Raw genomic sequence first — 16,721 nt, forward strand, 5'->3', positions numbered from 1 at the left:
GCTGATTTGACTAGCACCTTGGCTCACTTTGGAAACAAAAAATGAAGGTTTTTTAGAACTAAGCATACCACCATCAGCATGAACTTTTACTTTGGTTTATTAATTGCCTAGTGAAGTTCTGTAGCTTGTAAAAAGATAGCTGTGTTGTCTTTGAGGAGTATGTGACATTTCCTTCTTTAATCAAGTATTAATAAAGATCTTTATCTCTGTTCATGTATTCTAGGCTGTTAAAAATGAGTGTTTTTTTAAAACCTTCAGCGTTCATTGCAGCAGGTATCCATTAATCACCTGACTGCCCTGTTCATGATCTATTCTTTGAAAGGTAGCACCACATAAAGCATGGGTTACCAGAAGCAGGATTATGGTGGCAGGAGCTTCCTTTCTTAGAGACTGGCACACCACCCCAATGTTGATGCCAGCTGAGCATCTAGGATCACAGCTAGGTTTAATAGCATCCCTAAACTGCTAATCTGAGGAATATAATCCCATCCAGAACAAGCTCACAAGCACTAGGAGCAACTGAACTACTGTCCAACACCACCTCTATTTTGTCTTGATTAAGCTTGTCAGCCCACATCTACTCCATTACTTGATCACAGATGCCTGTGTAGAATGGTAATTATCCCACATGGATTAAATTAAAAAGGGAAATGGAACACCTCACACACCTCTTGGTTTCCTCTAGAGATGTTAAATGCAACTGCCATTGTGGATCCAGAACCTCCTTGCTAGCCAGGAACAGAACCAGAACTGCTTCTAATTACCAGCCCATAAAATACTATGGTAAATAGCCAACATTCACCTTGTATTTTATGGCATAGATCGTCCATTACAGCTGCTAATGCTGTTTCCCCAAACTAGAGTGGAAGCCAGATTGAAACAGATTGTTTAAATGTTACTATTACCCTGCTGTCCTTCAATTTATTTTACTAGATAAAATGCACAAGGGGTTATCTTGCTACCCCATGACCAAGATTCAGTTTTACATCTTTTTAACAAGGAAATGTTTTAAAAGCTGACATTTCCCCATAAAAATTAAAGCATTATACTTGAAAATAAATATTCTGATGGCAGCAAATCCCACCTTCCATCCTTGACATAAGAGTCCCTTAAGTATCAATACCCTACTCCTGCACACAAAACATACTTTTGCTCTAGTAATACTGCCCACCAGTTTATCCAGGGCAGTTTGGTCAGAAGAGGACTCTAGAGGGCATTCTGATTTGCTCATTCTTATGATATTCCAAGAATCCTCACATTGGAGAAGCCTTGGCAAAATGCTGACCTTGCCTATTCTAATCAAGGAAAGGAATATCCTGTAACTGTCCAAATCAAAATACCAGCCAGGAGTCCTGCAGAATAGGAATTCACAATAAAAAAAAAATTTTAAGTGTTTTTATTGACCAAGACATTTTGACTCCTTAGTAGAAACTTTTGATTATTTTGAAAGGGGGGGGGCGTATCAAGTACACAAACAATTTCTGCTAAATCCCCACATAGCACTTCAATCCAAATAGAAGAGGGTAAAGCAGCATTTAATTTCTCACAAATTTCAGCTAAAATAGTATTTTAGATGCAACGACAAGGTTTTAAGGCAAGAACATACACTTGGCTAGTTTTAAGTCTTCAACTCAGAGGAAAGTATCAATATGCTGCTTTCTTTTAAGTGGAAATAAACTGTACCCAACCCCCCACCCCACCCTACTGCAATTGTTGCATGCTGAAGGTGCTATTTTCTTATCAATTTGCCTATAGTTCAAGCTAAAATAAAGCCTGTTCTGGGCCTCCATCTTATTTATTTGCTTGATGGATGAATTGCCAGAGGATTATCACCCTGGGAATTAATAATTTTGAGCTGCTCTCTACATTTAGAATGCTTTAATTGCTAGATGTTTAGGTCTCTAGAATTAGAACATGAACCGTTCATGTTTACTATCAACCCTATACGCATCTCCGGATCAGTCAGCAGAAACCATTCAGGAGACTGACCCTTACAAATGGCAGTTATACACTGCCATCAGATGGCAAGCAGATAAACACAAGACAGTTTGTCTCATTAGCCACGTAACTTATTGTCAAGTCTCTTTGAAAAGATGTGATTGTTAGTGTAGAACTACCTTCCATGTACAAAGCTAAGATGACTAATAATTTACTTAGGAGAACTGAACACCATAGCCTTGCCAGACATTCCAAATAAAATAGTATTCAGTCAAATGATAGGAACAAGCACTGCATTTTGATTTATTTATTGATTTCTTTAGTATTGACACTACCTGCCAAAGTACTCTCCCTATGCCCGATAGTATGAAATGACAAAAGTTCAGAGCTATTAAGATTTCATAACAACTGGCAAAAATGTTTACAGTCCAATCCAACTAGGTTCCGCCTAGCGACACTGGATATTCAACCCGTATTAATCCGCAGAGGAGTATTCCACACAGGTGAATTGTTGAAGAGCAAGAAGCATTGTGGATGTATAAGCTTAAGATGCCATTTTGTGTACTGCCACTGTGATGCCATCATGCTTCTGGATCATGATGTTGCTGAAAGAAACAGAAAGTTTATTTTTAAACAGAGCACTTTCATAGAATGAAACAAGTCCCAAATGTTAATGACAATAAATGCAACCCACTGTTGTTTCTCTTAAGTACTAAAAGCTTGTTGAATCTGGTATGTATCTTCTGAACAGCTCTGAAGGAAAGATTGGCGGGAGAAAGCAAATTAAGGCCCTAAACCTGAGGCTAGTGTCCTATACCCAAAATGGCTTTGCTTTTCATATGAAAAAAAGATTTTTTTGCGTTGAGAGATGTCATCATCAATAAACCTATAGACAATTTATTGGCACCCCTTTGATCACCAGTATTTCAAATACCTACGGATGCAGAAGACTTCAAACTCTCATTAGCAAAATCAGATAGGCAGGCTTTAAACCCAGAGTTCTTAGTTAGCTGTACTGTTTGGATGTTATTAAATGAATAATTCTATGTTAGCTTTTCCCTCCTTCTAAGCCTTGTCAAAGCCCTATTCGGGCATTCATTGTATTCACATGTAAACGAACATAGGAGCAGGAACCAAGTGGACAACTGGAGGGAAGCTCCTCCTCCTCCCTACATTAAGCAGGAGGATGGACCCAATGGCCTTGTAGGCCCCTTCCAATTCCACTATTCAATTATTCACTCAGCACAGAATGCAGCTCTCCAACCCTCCCCTGTCAGCTAGTAAATATGCAAGGCTGCATTTATACATTTAAAAGCTAGAATTAGTCCTACAAAATTGTAAAATCCTGTAGAGCTCCAATGTCTGTCAAGCCACATGAGACTCCTCCACTCTCAACATGCCAAACACGATCCCATTTCATCTGTTATGTTTGCCACAACTAGTTAGCAGAAGAGAGCAAAGTATGCCATAGCAGAGGTGCAACTTCAAGGAACAGACTCTTGCAACATGCTTCAATCTATGATCGAGGGAGGGTGTAGCACTATAGCCAAAGAAAGGGGGAGAACCTATGCTTGGTTACACTGAGAGCATGAAGGCAAAATTCATTAAATGAAGCTAGTTGGGATCTTTGCGTCCTCTTCAGTCTTTTCAGAGTATTTTACATAAGCAACATCATATCAGCTCAAATTCCAAGAACAACAGACCAGAAGTTGAAGCTGTTCTCTCCAAACAAGTCACCACGTGCACCAAAGGCAGAACCCTGAGAGCAGCAAACATTTACCAGCTTGCCCATATAAGAAGGCATCTTAAGTAGTGGGCCTGTCGATCATTTTACACAAAAGAAACAGGAAAGCAATAGTTCCAGATGTACATACCCAGTATCTGACTCAAGGCACACTACAGGAATATCTGTTGGATCAGATGTCAATTTGGCTGCCTGCTGGGCTAGAACAGATATTACACCTGCATGCTCATCTGAGAGAGTACCACGACCTAGAAGACAATTGTGTATCATTCAGAAGAAGAATTTAAGATTAGTATAAAAATACAGCATGTGGTTCAGGGATGCATAGTTTTTGCAGAACTTAAAAAATGCTGCTTTAAAGGAGGAAACCAAATGTTGCCCTTGTCCGGAGTCATACTCCAGATCCATAACATGCATATATACAAAAGAAATATAGCTTGACAGGCCTCTCTAAAGTACAAGTACTATTATAACATAGAATCAACTTCCACAAGATGCAAGAGTGACTAGCTTAATTCATTTTGTTAATGATTGGCCTTTTATGGAGAATAAGCCTGCCAACTTGTGGGGTGAATAGGGCCTGGCTGCAACTATGTTGCAGACCTGAAAATATTGGAAAGCTCACTTCCAATACTACTCTTCCTAACCTTCCTTTCTCCTCATCCTGTACTTAACCATTTCTCCTCTCTTCAATCCTCTAACTCCCAATCTATTATGTGCTTCTTTTATCATCTTCTCTGTCTGATTACCATTAATTTTCCATTTTCCTAAGTTCATTAGTAACAATTAATAGATGCCAAGTGCAAATATAAGGTTGTAGTCAACCAAGACCTACTCAGAGCAGACCCACTGAAATGAATGAACCTAAGTTAGTCATGTCTATTAACTTCAATGGATCTACTCTGAGTAGGACTAGCACTGAATACCATCCATAATATTAGGAAAGCTTGGCAGTTTCAAAGTTGTAATTAATGTTTTTCAGGCAGTTATCACATTGCTGTTGTCTTTTACATTTTTACAAGTATTACAGTACTATTCCAATACAAATGTCTATGTAATAATATTTAAACCAGTGTTGTTTTAATCCCTGCCCCCTGCTCCCAAATACTGCAGGTCAAATACTTGTATGTAGTGGAAGGGAAAAAATTGGATACTTTTTAAAAGCTTTGTTTGCTAAATACATGTAAAATAAACATCTAGGGCACTGGAAATTTCCCAGTGTAAAATTATTCTAATCTGCATAGGAGTTTTCCAATTCAGAAATGTAAAAAAAAATAAATCACATCACTATCCCTTTCCTTCTACTGCTGCCCTTCTTCTATTCGTCATCTTTCACAATTTTATTTCCTCATCTGCACGTTTCAAATTTTCTGCTCACCCCAGTATTATGTTCCTTTCTTCCTCCCCACACAACAAGGCTACCTAGTTTGGCTTGTTCGCAGCTACCAGGGAACGTTAAGTAAAGGCCAAGGAGGATGGGTGGGAGAGTCCCAGACATACCTATCAATTCTCTAGGATATAGTGATCTAATAGAAATAGTAGCAAAAAGGAGAGAGTCATTTATGGAAGAAAGGATATGAAAGATCTGTTAGTGTTGTTGCATAAGGAAGTGGAGAGGATATGCACATGGAATCAAACAAGTCAAGCAGAACTGAGTCCCTGCCTTTGTCCAGAGTGATCCCCATGTCCTCATTTTCACAGGACACCTTGTAAGGTAATAACAGCAAGATTTTTGTAGCTTTCTTGAGTTAGTGATAATTAACTAGCAGTATGCTATTATTTGTTCTGTCTTCACAATTCTCAAATATCAGCATTCAGAAGACAGAGGAGCATCCATTACTAATTTACTTGAAATGTGCTGCCTGATCCAAAGTCACTCACTATAGCTATGCACTTTAGAACCATGCAAAATGAGATCACTATATTAGTTGTTTGTGTCAAGACTGTTAAGTCAGGCTGGCCAGAGATCAGAAAGCAGCTGCCACATAATTAAGCAGAGGAGAGGTCTCTTATTATAACACTTTCCCTTTGCCATTAATGGTATAACTACCAACCTGACATTTAAATAAACTTTAAAGGTAGGAACTTGAAAGGTAGGAGTTGGTTGAAAACAATTGCCTAATTCAAACTGATGTTTGTTAGTAAAGATGATGCACAGAGTTTATATAGCTACCTAAGGTGTAGCACTCTTTTTAGGCACCACCTTGAGGCCACTGGGCAAAAGGCAGGATATAAAAGTTACAAACAAATTTACCATTGCTTTTCAGTTAAATATGTATCTACTACACATACGTTAAAAAAGCCAAGATCTCGTTGCAGATATTATTATATTTTTTGCCCACCCTTCATTAGTAAGTCTCAGGGCAGATAACAGTAAAACATAGTATTTAAAATACAGTATTAAAAACAGATAAGACACATTACATTCACGAGAATAGGGTGGGTCCTTATTTTAATTAGAGGGGGCAGGGAGAATTTCCCTACATCCGAGTCTCTTCCCTTACCCAAAACTGGATCTTATTAACACAAGAAGAGACTAGACCAGATGCTTTAAGAACTCTACCTTGATTACACAACAGGAGGAGAGAGCAAAACAGGTTGACGGGAGAATCCCACAGAAAACAAGGCACTTTTCAAGGGCGTGCGGCTAAAAGAAAATTTTAAACCTGAGGGAGTAAAGGCTAAAGGAGCAGGCTATTTCAAACACAGGAAGCATCTTCCAAGCATGGAGAGAACGCGCTTTGCAACAGTATAGTTTCGACATTACTTACAGCCCAGGTTTAGTCCCTGGGAATCGGTGCACAGGACTCCTGCAATGGAGGGATTCTTCATTCTAGCAAAGAAGGATAGGGTAGAGACTAGTGACTCTTATTGTACTGGACAGAGGAGAAAGCCGCAGCCCCCGCCCCATTACTTCGATGGCCCTTTGTGAAAAGCGAGGAACTCCCATGCACCCATCCCCGGGTGGAGGCGCCGTCTTTCTCCCCAGCACGTACGTGTCTTCTAAATGATGCTCTAACGCTCCCTCCATCTTGCCGTGCACAAGAAGTTCCGCATGCGGGAGTTTTGTCAGCTGATCTTTAATTGCATGATGCCAAAGGACTGGACGGTGGCTCATAAGGATCAGAATTCTTCGACGTTACACATTTCCGGACGAAGGTGTGTTTTAAACGCTGGCTTCCGCGGAAAATAAGGGGGATTCGTTCAGCAGGTTTTTTTTTCTCCTTTTCTGGAAAAGATCCGTTTGAAATCAGTGGAGCTTACGTTCCCAAAGCACATACTTAGGAACAGGGTGTTAATTAACTTCACAACAGAATCCTTGTTCATTTACTTACGGTATATTCATTCTGTTTTTCAGACAATTGTTGTCTCCCAAAGCTGCTCACATCAATAAAATAGGGAGACAGACCCAGGCTTACAAGTTTAAAAGGCAAGACTCACAAGGAAAGGGGAATGTAGGGGAAAGGGAGATCAGTTCTGAAGAACAGAAGTAGAGACCTATAAGCGGACATTTTTATCTGTTTCAGGCTAGGCGGCTGATTATTTTTATGATACTAAGGAAACATCGGAAGCCCGCTGCAACGAATTTGCGGAGCACTTCCAGGACAAGATTGCTTGTATCCGTCCGGACTTAGACTCTGATGTTATGACAGATGACTCCATTGAAGTGTCCAGAACGTGGTCTTGTCCTTTATTGTTGGATGAATTTCAGTTGGTGCAGCTCGAGGAAGTGGACAAGGTGCTTGGAATGGTGCGGGCGACCACGTCTGCCCTGGACCCCTGCCCATCTTGGCTGGTGAAGGCCGGCAGGGCTGTAACCACCGGCTGGGCCAAAGAGGTGATAAATGCCTCCTTGAGAGAGGGAGTAGTCTCTGGTAGTCTCAAGGAGGCAGTAGTGAGACCTCTTCTAAAGAAACCTTCTTTGGACCCAGATGTTTTGAACAACTATAGACCGGTGGCGAATGTCCCTTTTTTGGGCAAGGTCTTGGAGCGGGTGGTCGCCGGCCAGCTCCGGGTGCTTTTGGATGAAACTGATTATCTGGATCCGTTTTAATCCGGTTTTAGGCCTGGTTTTGGCACTGAAACAGCCTTGGTCGCCCTGTATGATGACCTTTGTCGGGAGAGGGACAGGGGGAGTGTGACTCTGTTGATTCTCCTTGATCTCTCAGCGGCGTTTGATACCATCGACCATGGTATCCTTCTGGGGAGGCTCGCGGAGTTGGGAGTTGGGGGCACTGCTTGGCAGTGGCTCTGCTCCTACTTAGCGGATCGTCGCCAGAAGGTAGTGCTTGGGGAACATTGCTCGACACCCTGGACTCTCCATTGTGGAGTCCCTCAGGGGTCGGTTTTGTCCCCCATGCTCTTTAACATCTACATGCAGCCTCTGGGTGCGGTCATCAGGAGTTTTGGAGTGCGTTGCCATCAGTACGCTGATGACACGCAGCTCTACTTCTCCTTTTCACCTTCTTCAGGTGAGGCTGTTGATGTGCTGAACCGTTGCCTGACCGCGATAATGGACTGGATGAGAGCTAATAAACTGAAACTCAATCCAGACAAGACTGAGACACTGTTGGTGAGCTCTCTCTCTGCCCAAATGGTGGATGTTCATCCTGTTCTAGATGGGGTTACACTCCCCTTGAAGGAACAGGTTCGTAGTTTGGGGGTCCTTTTTGACCCTTCCTTGTTGCTTGAGGCTCAAGTGGCCTCGGTGGCATGGAATGCGTTTTACCATCTTCGCTTACTAACTACGCCCCTATCTGGACAGTGACGATCTCGCCTCAGTTGTTCACGTTCTGGTAACTTCTAGATTGGATTACTGTAATGTGCTCTACGTAGGGCTGCCCTTGAAGACCGTTCGGAAACTTCAGCTAGTGCAAAACTCGGCAGCCAGGTTGTTGACGAGGACCCATCGGTCCGCGCATATAACACCTGTCCTGGCCCATTTGCACTGGCTATCTATCTGTTTCCGAGCCAGATTCAAGGTGCTGGTTTTGACCTATAAAGCCTTACACGGTGTGGGACCGCAATACCTTGTGGAACGCCTCTCCCGCTATGAACCTACCCGTCCACTTCGTTCAGTATCCAAGGCCCTCCTCCGGGTACCAACTCATCAGGATGCCCGGAGGATTGTTATTAGATCTAGGGCCTTCTCTGTTGTGGCCCCCGAACTGTGGAACAGCCTACTTGAGGAGATACGCCTGGCGCCTACGGTACTTTCTTTTAGGCGCCAGGTTAAGACCTGGCTATACTCCCAGGCATTTAATGTTCAATGTTTCATATTCAATGTTTTTAGTTTAACTTGCTGCTATTTGTTATTGATTTTATTGTAATATTGCATTTTAATCCTGTTTTGTTCACCGCCCAGAGAGCTACTCGCTATGGGCGGTTTATAAATGAAATGAAATAAATAAATAAATAAATAAATTTATGTAGCAAATTTCAAGCATGCAAACTGGTTCGTGATCTCATTAATCCTTTCAATGGTCCTGTAAGTAGATCAGTATTTACTGCAGGGGGAGAGGGCTTTAGAGGTGGTGCTGAGAGATGTTGTCTGTGGCTATGAGAAAATTGAACCAGGGATTCATTCCCAACACAGTCAGAAATCAGGGGACGGTGTAAAAGCCGGAATGGAACGGAACAGGCCGGAATGGGCCCTTTATAAAAGAAATTGATGCCAAAACACTGGGATGTGTTAGAGACACTTGAGAACAACATTTAGGAACAAAAACCATTCCAATAGGATTTTTATTAACCCTTTAACAACCAAAATGCTCTCCGGAACAGAATGAAACAGTCCGGAACGGCGACTTCCCAGCAAGCCAGACCCACCAAATTCACCAGTCCAACACGACTACATGGGATGCATGCAATAAGACACAAAACATCCGCGTAAACCACATTCCGATACCTGTTCCGGGCTATATTACTATAAACAATAGTACATTGTTGTTTTTCTTTCCTAGCAAGGTTTTTGTAGTAAGCTATACTAGTATTGAATGCAGCTACAGATAGCTTTTGGTGCTATAGAATAGTTGCAGTTTACTCTTCTTCCCACTAGGGGCACTATAAGATCTTTTGGTCTCTACAGAGACAGGATGATCCCTTCTTTTTTCAGACCAAAAAGGCAGCAGCCCAGGATGCTATATTTATACTGTGGAGGTGGCTCAGTGGCAGCATGTAGTGTCTTCTCTCATTACCTACAGCAGAAAAGCCATGAGTGCAGTATACATGCGTAAGCTTGAGCAACTTTCACCATTTGAAGCTCTTGAGATTTTGGAAAACCCAGTAGCAGGGAAAATATCAACTCTCCCAGCTGCTAAGCCAAAATGTGGGCAGCTGTTTGTCTATAGCTATGGCCGCAAACATAAAAAAGATGACTGGAGATGTGATCAGTACAAATGGATTCAAAAAGGAAGGCATTTGTTGCCAAGGGGGATCCTCTGGTACGAAAGATATACTTTCAAAGACTTGCAGAGCAAGTGTTGTTTCACAGATACGCATATGAAGTGCCTGATGGAAGTGTAGGCAGAGTAATTGTCCATTACCTTGGACAGGATGAGAGACCTGAACCATCTGTGCCTCATAGAAATATGAAAAATATCCCATGAGATGTCATGTACGTACCATGCCTTCTGTATTGTCAGAAGCTATGGGGCAGAAACACTTTGGCCCGTGCAAAGTTTACCAGCGTAAAATAGCAACAACAATAGTTTCAGCTGAACATATGAAAATAATACTGCCTAAAGATACACAACAAATAAAACATAAACTGAAGTATGAGAAACAGAAAAACAGAATCAGCCATGATGATTTATATGGTGTGTATGAGCTTCACTATGCTCTGGAAGGGTTTGTATGTGAATTCACTCTTGTCCCTGAAGTGTCTGTAATTTTGGCACTTCCAGAAATTATTAGCATATTTGAAGAGGTGATAATGTTGAAGCCAAACACACTTTTGCCTTATGACACAACCTTTCAGCTTGGAGACTTCTATGTGTCACCTTTAATTTTCCAGTGTGCTTTCTTTGAGGAGAACCCAGCAATCCCTTTGGCTATACTGATCCATGATAAGCGCACAACAAATGTGCATGAGCCGTTTTTTTTATTTATAGGAAAACGTGTGCCCAAGATCAACAATGATTCCACTGTGATAGTCACAGACAGAGAAGCAGCCATTGTGCATGCTATTGAGAAAGCTATTCCAGGCTGTGCACATGTCCTTTGCTGGAACCATATTATAAAAGATGTAGAATTCTGGGTCTCTGCACATGAAGGAGGGAAAGGTGATCAGAAAGTTTACACCAACAATATTCTTCAGCTTCTGGATAGTGAGAGTGAAGAGGAGTTTCTGAAATTGCTGCACAAATTGAAAGTAAAGTGGAGTGCAGGCTTCCTCAACTATTTTGATCAGAAGCTGAGAAAAGTTGTTATGACAAACTGTGGAAGATGGCTGTTGGAAAAAAGAGGGATCTATAAGGGAACCAGTGGCATTACCACAAATGTATCTGAAAGCATGAATGCCGTGTTCAAGAGGCTATGCAGTGAGAAGGAACTGAACATGGATGAAATGTTTTTGGTTTTTTATTTTCTTCAGACATATTACCTAAAAGAAATTTTAAGAGGATTGTGTGGAATTGGAAATTACCACCTCTTAGCAGAACATAATAGCAGAAAATTAAATCCTGATACTACACAGTTTCCTGTAGACTGTGTTCCTGTAGATGACACTGTGCATTTCATAAAGCAGGGAAAGATGGACACAGACCATGTGCCTGAACTTCAAAGAAAATACCGTAAATCAAAGACTATGGAAGGTCTAGCAGATTTAATTGTAAAGCAAAATCATATATTCTTGCAAGCACAGTCTGGCTGTTTCCTTATCAGAGGATTACGTGAGAAGGAATATGTGGTGAAATTATTTCCAAAAGAAACATGTTCTTGCAACAGTTCCAGGACATGCTACCATATTATGGCAGCACAGATGTCTGTAGGAAAAAGTCTTCATCGGACAAAGGTAATGTATTCTCTGAAGAAATTGAGGATGAGTGGACGAAAAGGAAAATCTGGAAGAAAGAAACCTAGACGATGAGTTAACCATATTGGCTGCATCAGATTCCCTTCTGATGCAAGGTTATACTACAACTGATGCCTCCCAAGAGAGAAATGAGAAAAATGAAAATTAAGCTGCTAGCAAGGAAAGGCAATTATCATCCTTTGCCTTTGATCTTGAGCAGGAAGACCCCTATTTTTCAAGTACCCCTCAAAAACCTACTCAAGGGAAGCTGATGAGGAAAAAAGAACATGTTCCATGGGAATCTATAACATGCTATCCACACATGAGAAATTCAACCATACAAAGGGTCTACTTCAATGCAGACGACATGAAGTCTCTTCTGAATCAAAACTGGCTAGTTGACACTGTAATTGAGGGATTCCTAATTACTAGAACAAATCTAGAGACTGTGACAAGTACAGATGTTGACGTGTGTGTCTTCAGCCCATTTATTATGCAGTCCATGGAATTACAGGGATACACAGCAAGTGTTCATAACTTTGGCACAAACTTGGATGTTGTGATGAAGGACATCTGGCTCATCCCCACCAATGTACACAGTTCTCATTGGGTACTAATGGCCGACTGGGTGAGGGGAGTGGTAAATGCCTCTTTACAACAAGGCAGAATTCCAATGTGCCTAAAAGAGGCAGTTGTAAGACCTTTGTTGAAAAAGCCCTCCCTGGATCCCTCTATAATGGGTAATTATCGGCCAGTCTCCAACATTCCATTTCTGGGTAAGGTAACAGAGCGTGTAGTGGCTGCCCAGCTCCAGAGATTCTTGGATGAAATGGGTTATCTTGACCCATTTCAGTCTGGTTTCAGGCCCGGCTACGGGACAGAGACGGCTTTGGTCACCTTGGTGGATGACCTACGCAGAGAGCTGGACAGGGGGAATGTGTCCCTGTTGGTTCTACTTGACCTGTCAGCGGCTTTCGATACCATCGACCATGGTATCCTTCTGGGCCGCCTTGCCGGGATGGGACTTGGGGGCACTGTGTTGCGGTAGCTCGGCTCCTTTCTGTAGGGACGAACCCAGAAGGTGGTGCTGGGGGATTCCTGTTTGACTCCTTGGCCATTGATATATGGGGTCCCTCAGGGCTCAGTTTTGTCCCCCATGTTATTTAACATCTACATGAAACCGCTGGGTGAGGTTTGTGACGCCCTTCCCTGGCTCTCCCTGTCAGGTTCCTACCTGCTCGTGGTTACTGCCTGTCACTAGGCACCACCAGGGACTCCACCTGTCCGGACTGTCCTTTTTTATGGTTTCTCTCCCCGCTCTAGCATAGACCTCACCAGATCCCCCTGCTAGGCAGCACCACCAGTCACGTCCTATAACCTGTATTCCCAGAGACTCTGCCTGAGTCTCTCTATCAGGTTACCTCTGTGACTGCGTGCTTAAGCTGTCCCAATCCCTTTGTATCAATGCAGATAATCCTGGTTTGCTCTGAATACTTGTGGTGTTATTCTCTTCACCGCTGCCACCATTTGTTACCCTTCAGCCTTGGTATTTACCTTACCCTCCCTTCTGGTCTGTGGAACCCCAGCCAAGGATCAGGCCTTTGGTAAACCAAATATATTTATTAAATAACAGAGATAACAAGATTTCTTTATAAAGGCACTTAAGCATATGGTTTCATCTATTCCTGAGGTACTGGTCTTAGTATTAATCCGAACTCCACACTCTCCTCACATCCACCAACTCTCCACCCAATCTCCTCTCAAAAACCCACCAAAACAACCCACTCACGATCACCGTCCACTCAGATTTAACTGTCATCCTTCCATTTATACCCTCAGCCATTCTAAACACTCAGCCAATTATCCAGCATTCTACTGCCCATTCACTCCCCCCTCCTCTTTCATTCCACTTACCATGTATCTCCTATACAAACAGCACTTACCATATATACACTAATACATGAACATCCCATTCTAAACACTCAGCCAATCATCCAGCATTCTACTGCCCATTCACTCCCCCCTCCTCTTTCATTCCACTTACCATGTATCTCCTATACAAACAGCACTTACCATATATACACTAATACATGAACATCACAAGGTTGTCCGGGGGTTTGGGGTTCGGTGTCATCAGTATGCGGATGACACCCAACTCTATTTTTCCTTTCCACCTAAAGCCAAGGAAGCTGTCCTGGTCCTGAACTGGTGCCTGGCATCAGTGATGGACTGGATGAGGGCAAACAAATTGAAATTAAATCCAGACAAGACAGAGGTGCTCCTGGTTAGTCGAAAGGCAAATCAGGGAACAGGGATTCAGCCTGTGCTGGATGGGGTTACACTCCCCCTGAAGACACAGGTTCGCAGTTTGGGTGTGCTCCTGGACTCAGCTTTGAACTTGGAGGCCCAGATCTCTGCAGTGGCCAGGAGTGCTTTTGCCCAGCTAAGACTGGTGCGCCAGCTGCGCCCGTTCCTGGAGATGCCTGATTTGATTACAGTGATGCATGCCTTAGTTACATCCCGTTTAGATTACTGTAACGCGCTCTACATGGGGCTGCGTTTGAAGACTGTTCGGAAACTTAAACTGGTACAAAGAGCTGCAGCCAGAGTGCTAACTGGGGCTGGTTACAGGGACCATACAACCCCCTTGTTACGACAGCTCCACTGGCTGCCAGTTTGTTTCCAATCACAATTCAAAGTGCTGGTTTTGACCTATAAAGCTCTATACGGCCTAGGTCCAGGCTATTTGTCAGACCGTATCTCCCCATATGAGCCTGCCTGGGCCCTGAGATCTTCAGGAGAGGCCCTTCTCTCAGTCCCAACACCTTCGCAAGCACGATTGGTGGGGACACGAGATAGGGCCTTCTCGGTGGCTGCCCCCAGGTTCTGGAACTCTCTTCCTAGGGAAGCACGAATGGCCCCTTCCTTGCTATCCTTCCGTCAGCAGGCAAAGACTTTTTTATTCCGACAGGCTTTTGGACTAGAAGATGTTTAAGATAGGGCCTCATAAGGTCCGTTGTATTGTTCTATGGTCCTATTCTTAATGTTTTAAATTGCTTTAGTATCTTAAGTGTATGTTTCATGATTTTAATGTTACGAATAGTTTAATTCTATTTTAATTGTATATTTTTGTATGTTTTTTACCTATTTGTAAGCCGCCCTGAGTTCCAGTTTTGGGAAAAGGGCGGGGTAAAAATAAAGATTCATTCATTCATTCATTCATTGTGTTCTTCAAGCGGAAAATTATTCTGTATCTTGATTCCAAACATGGCATCTCCACCAAGTACACCAACATGCTGCAAACATTTGTAGAGATGCAGTCAGCTTCAGCAATGAATTGGTCAGAGTGGATCATTCATGCACCTCTTGACATACCTGTTCAAAAGGACTCTTCCAACTGTGGGGTGTTTGTATGTCTGTTTGCACATGTGTTGTGCAGTGGCTCTCCAATCCCCTTCCCAGTAGACATGGTCCCTGTACGGCAGTGGATTGCTATGGAACTGCTCAGCAAGAATGCATTACTTCCACAACCAAGTGCAACTCAGAGACAGCAGCAGAGAACAAAGAAACAAATAAATCAGAAAGTCATGAACAATTTCAACATTTCTGTCTCAAGAAATGTGCCTAAAGGATCATTGTCTACAATTGCATTCTTATCTTCAGCAGTACAACAGTATTATAATTCATCTTGGTCATTGTGTTTAATGGGTAATCTGTGCAAGAAACCCAACGAGGACACAATGATTCTTTGCCAGGGAGTCTGTCAGGACTGGTACCATCTGTCCTGCCTTGAGATAAATCAAGCTCCTCGTGGCATATTCAAATGTCCAAAGTGTTGTGACAAATGAAGAATCCATGCCACAGGCAAAAATGTTTTCCTCTATAACATGATCTTGTCTAATGTATGATTATTTTCAGTGCTGATAAATACTGTTCTCTACTTGAAATGATCTTGCACGCCTACCTGCACAAAAGAGTACATTTGTGTTCTATTTATTTTGCAAAATATTTACAAAAATATTGGTTCAGTTGCTGCTATTTATATTATGTTACATTTATATCCTAATGTTGTTTTAGAATATATATATATTTACACATATTTGTATACACTGTTTTACTTCTTGCTATGTGTGTTTATTTTTTACTGGATTCATATTTTTCCAAAGAATATAGCTAATGATGCTATATGTTAAAATATCTTTAGAAGAATGAAAAATCATTACAGTATTTCAGAACTACTCTTTATAGTTATATTTATTTATTTGTGTCATCGTAGCCGTATATAGAACAGGTATGCTAAACCTTTTCTGGGTGGAGGAATGGATGCTTGCCCCACCACTTTGTAGGCCAGATAATGTCAGAGGGACTGACCTCAACCCTGACATCTGATTGCTTTGTTTTGTGATTTTGTTGATATACACTGGTACAGTGGTGTGGCATTTTCGGCAAAGGAGGTGGTACAATAATAATAATAATAATAATAATAAACAACGTTCCCCGATGTAAATAGCAGGTGCAGGGACTAAAGCCCCCATGTCAGGACCCCACTAGGGATCAACTGCCCTGCAATTTAGTGTTGCAAAGCTCATCGTGCAATTGTTTATTGCATGATTGGTATCTCATCTAGTTTGGCCCTCAGACTGGCAGTGGCTGTCCAAGGTCCTGTTCTCCAGCCTTCTTGCCTGAGAGCCTTTTGACTGGAAAGTTCTTCTGCCCCCACCTCATGCGCTCTGCCCAATGAGTAGGAGTCCCTCCCACAGGTTCCAGACTTTACTAACCTTGATTTTGAAAGTAGTTGTGTCAGAAACTCATTTCACAGAAAGCAAACTGGTGAGGTTTGGCCTAGAACTTGAATACAAGGCAGAGGTGGAGTCTGAGCACAAGCACACAAGAGCACTTCTTGGGACCCAGTTTTTTCCTGTGATAGCACATCTATTTCACAGAAGGCAAATTCAATTTCTCTCCCCCTTCTACCAGCCGACTTGCCCCTCCACACACACACACACACACACTCTCACTCTCTCT

At 42.3% G+C, this 16,721-nt stretch overlaps 1 protein-coding gene across 1 annotated transcript; it reads right to left on the reverse strand.

Annotated features, from left to right (window-relative positions):
* Positions 1 to 1,380: 1,380 nt before the first annotated feature.
* On the reverse strand, positions 1,381 to 6,812 carry LAMTOR5 (late endosomal/lysosomal adaptor, MAPK and MTOR activator 5). The gene is made up of 4 exons (XM_061630418.1): positions 6,679 to 6,812; positions 6,454 to 6,515; positions 3,813 to 3,930; positions 1,381 to 2,543 (listed from the first exon to the last, which is right to left on the reverse strand). The coding sequence occupies exons 1-4, from the start codon at positions 6,798 to 6,800 to the stop codon at positions 2,483 to 2,485; spliced, it is 363 nt and encodes a 120-aa protein (XP_061486402.1). The 5' UTR covers positions 6,801 to 6,812; the 3' UTR covers positions 1,381 to 2,482.
* Positions 6,813 to 16,721: the final 9,909 nt, after the last annotated feature.

This window comes from Rhineura floridana, chromosome 6, assembly GCF_030035675.1.
Source record: "Rhineura floridana isolate rRhiFlo1 chromosome 6, rRhiFlo1.hap2, whole genome shotgun sequence".
NCBI lineage: Eukaryota > Metazoa > Chordata > Lepidosauria > Squamata > Rhineuridae > Rhineura > Rhineura floridana.

Bases quoted from the DNA above. Each gene is read 5' to 3' on its own strand.
- LAMTOR5 (XM_061630418.1), bottom strand. From the start codon at position 6,800: ATGAGCCACCGTCCAGTCCTTTGGCATCATGCAATTAAAGATCAGCTG. The intron at 6,516-6,678 runs GTACGTGCTGGG...CTTCTTTGCTAG, and splicing joins GAGCATCATTTAGAAGACAC to AATGAAGAATCCCTCCATTG. The intron at 2,544-3,812 runs GTATGTACATCT...TGTTTCTTTCAG, and splicing joins TGCCTTGAGTCAGATACTGG to CAACATCATGATCCAGAAGC.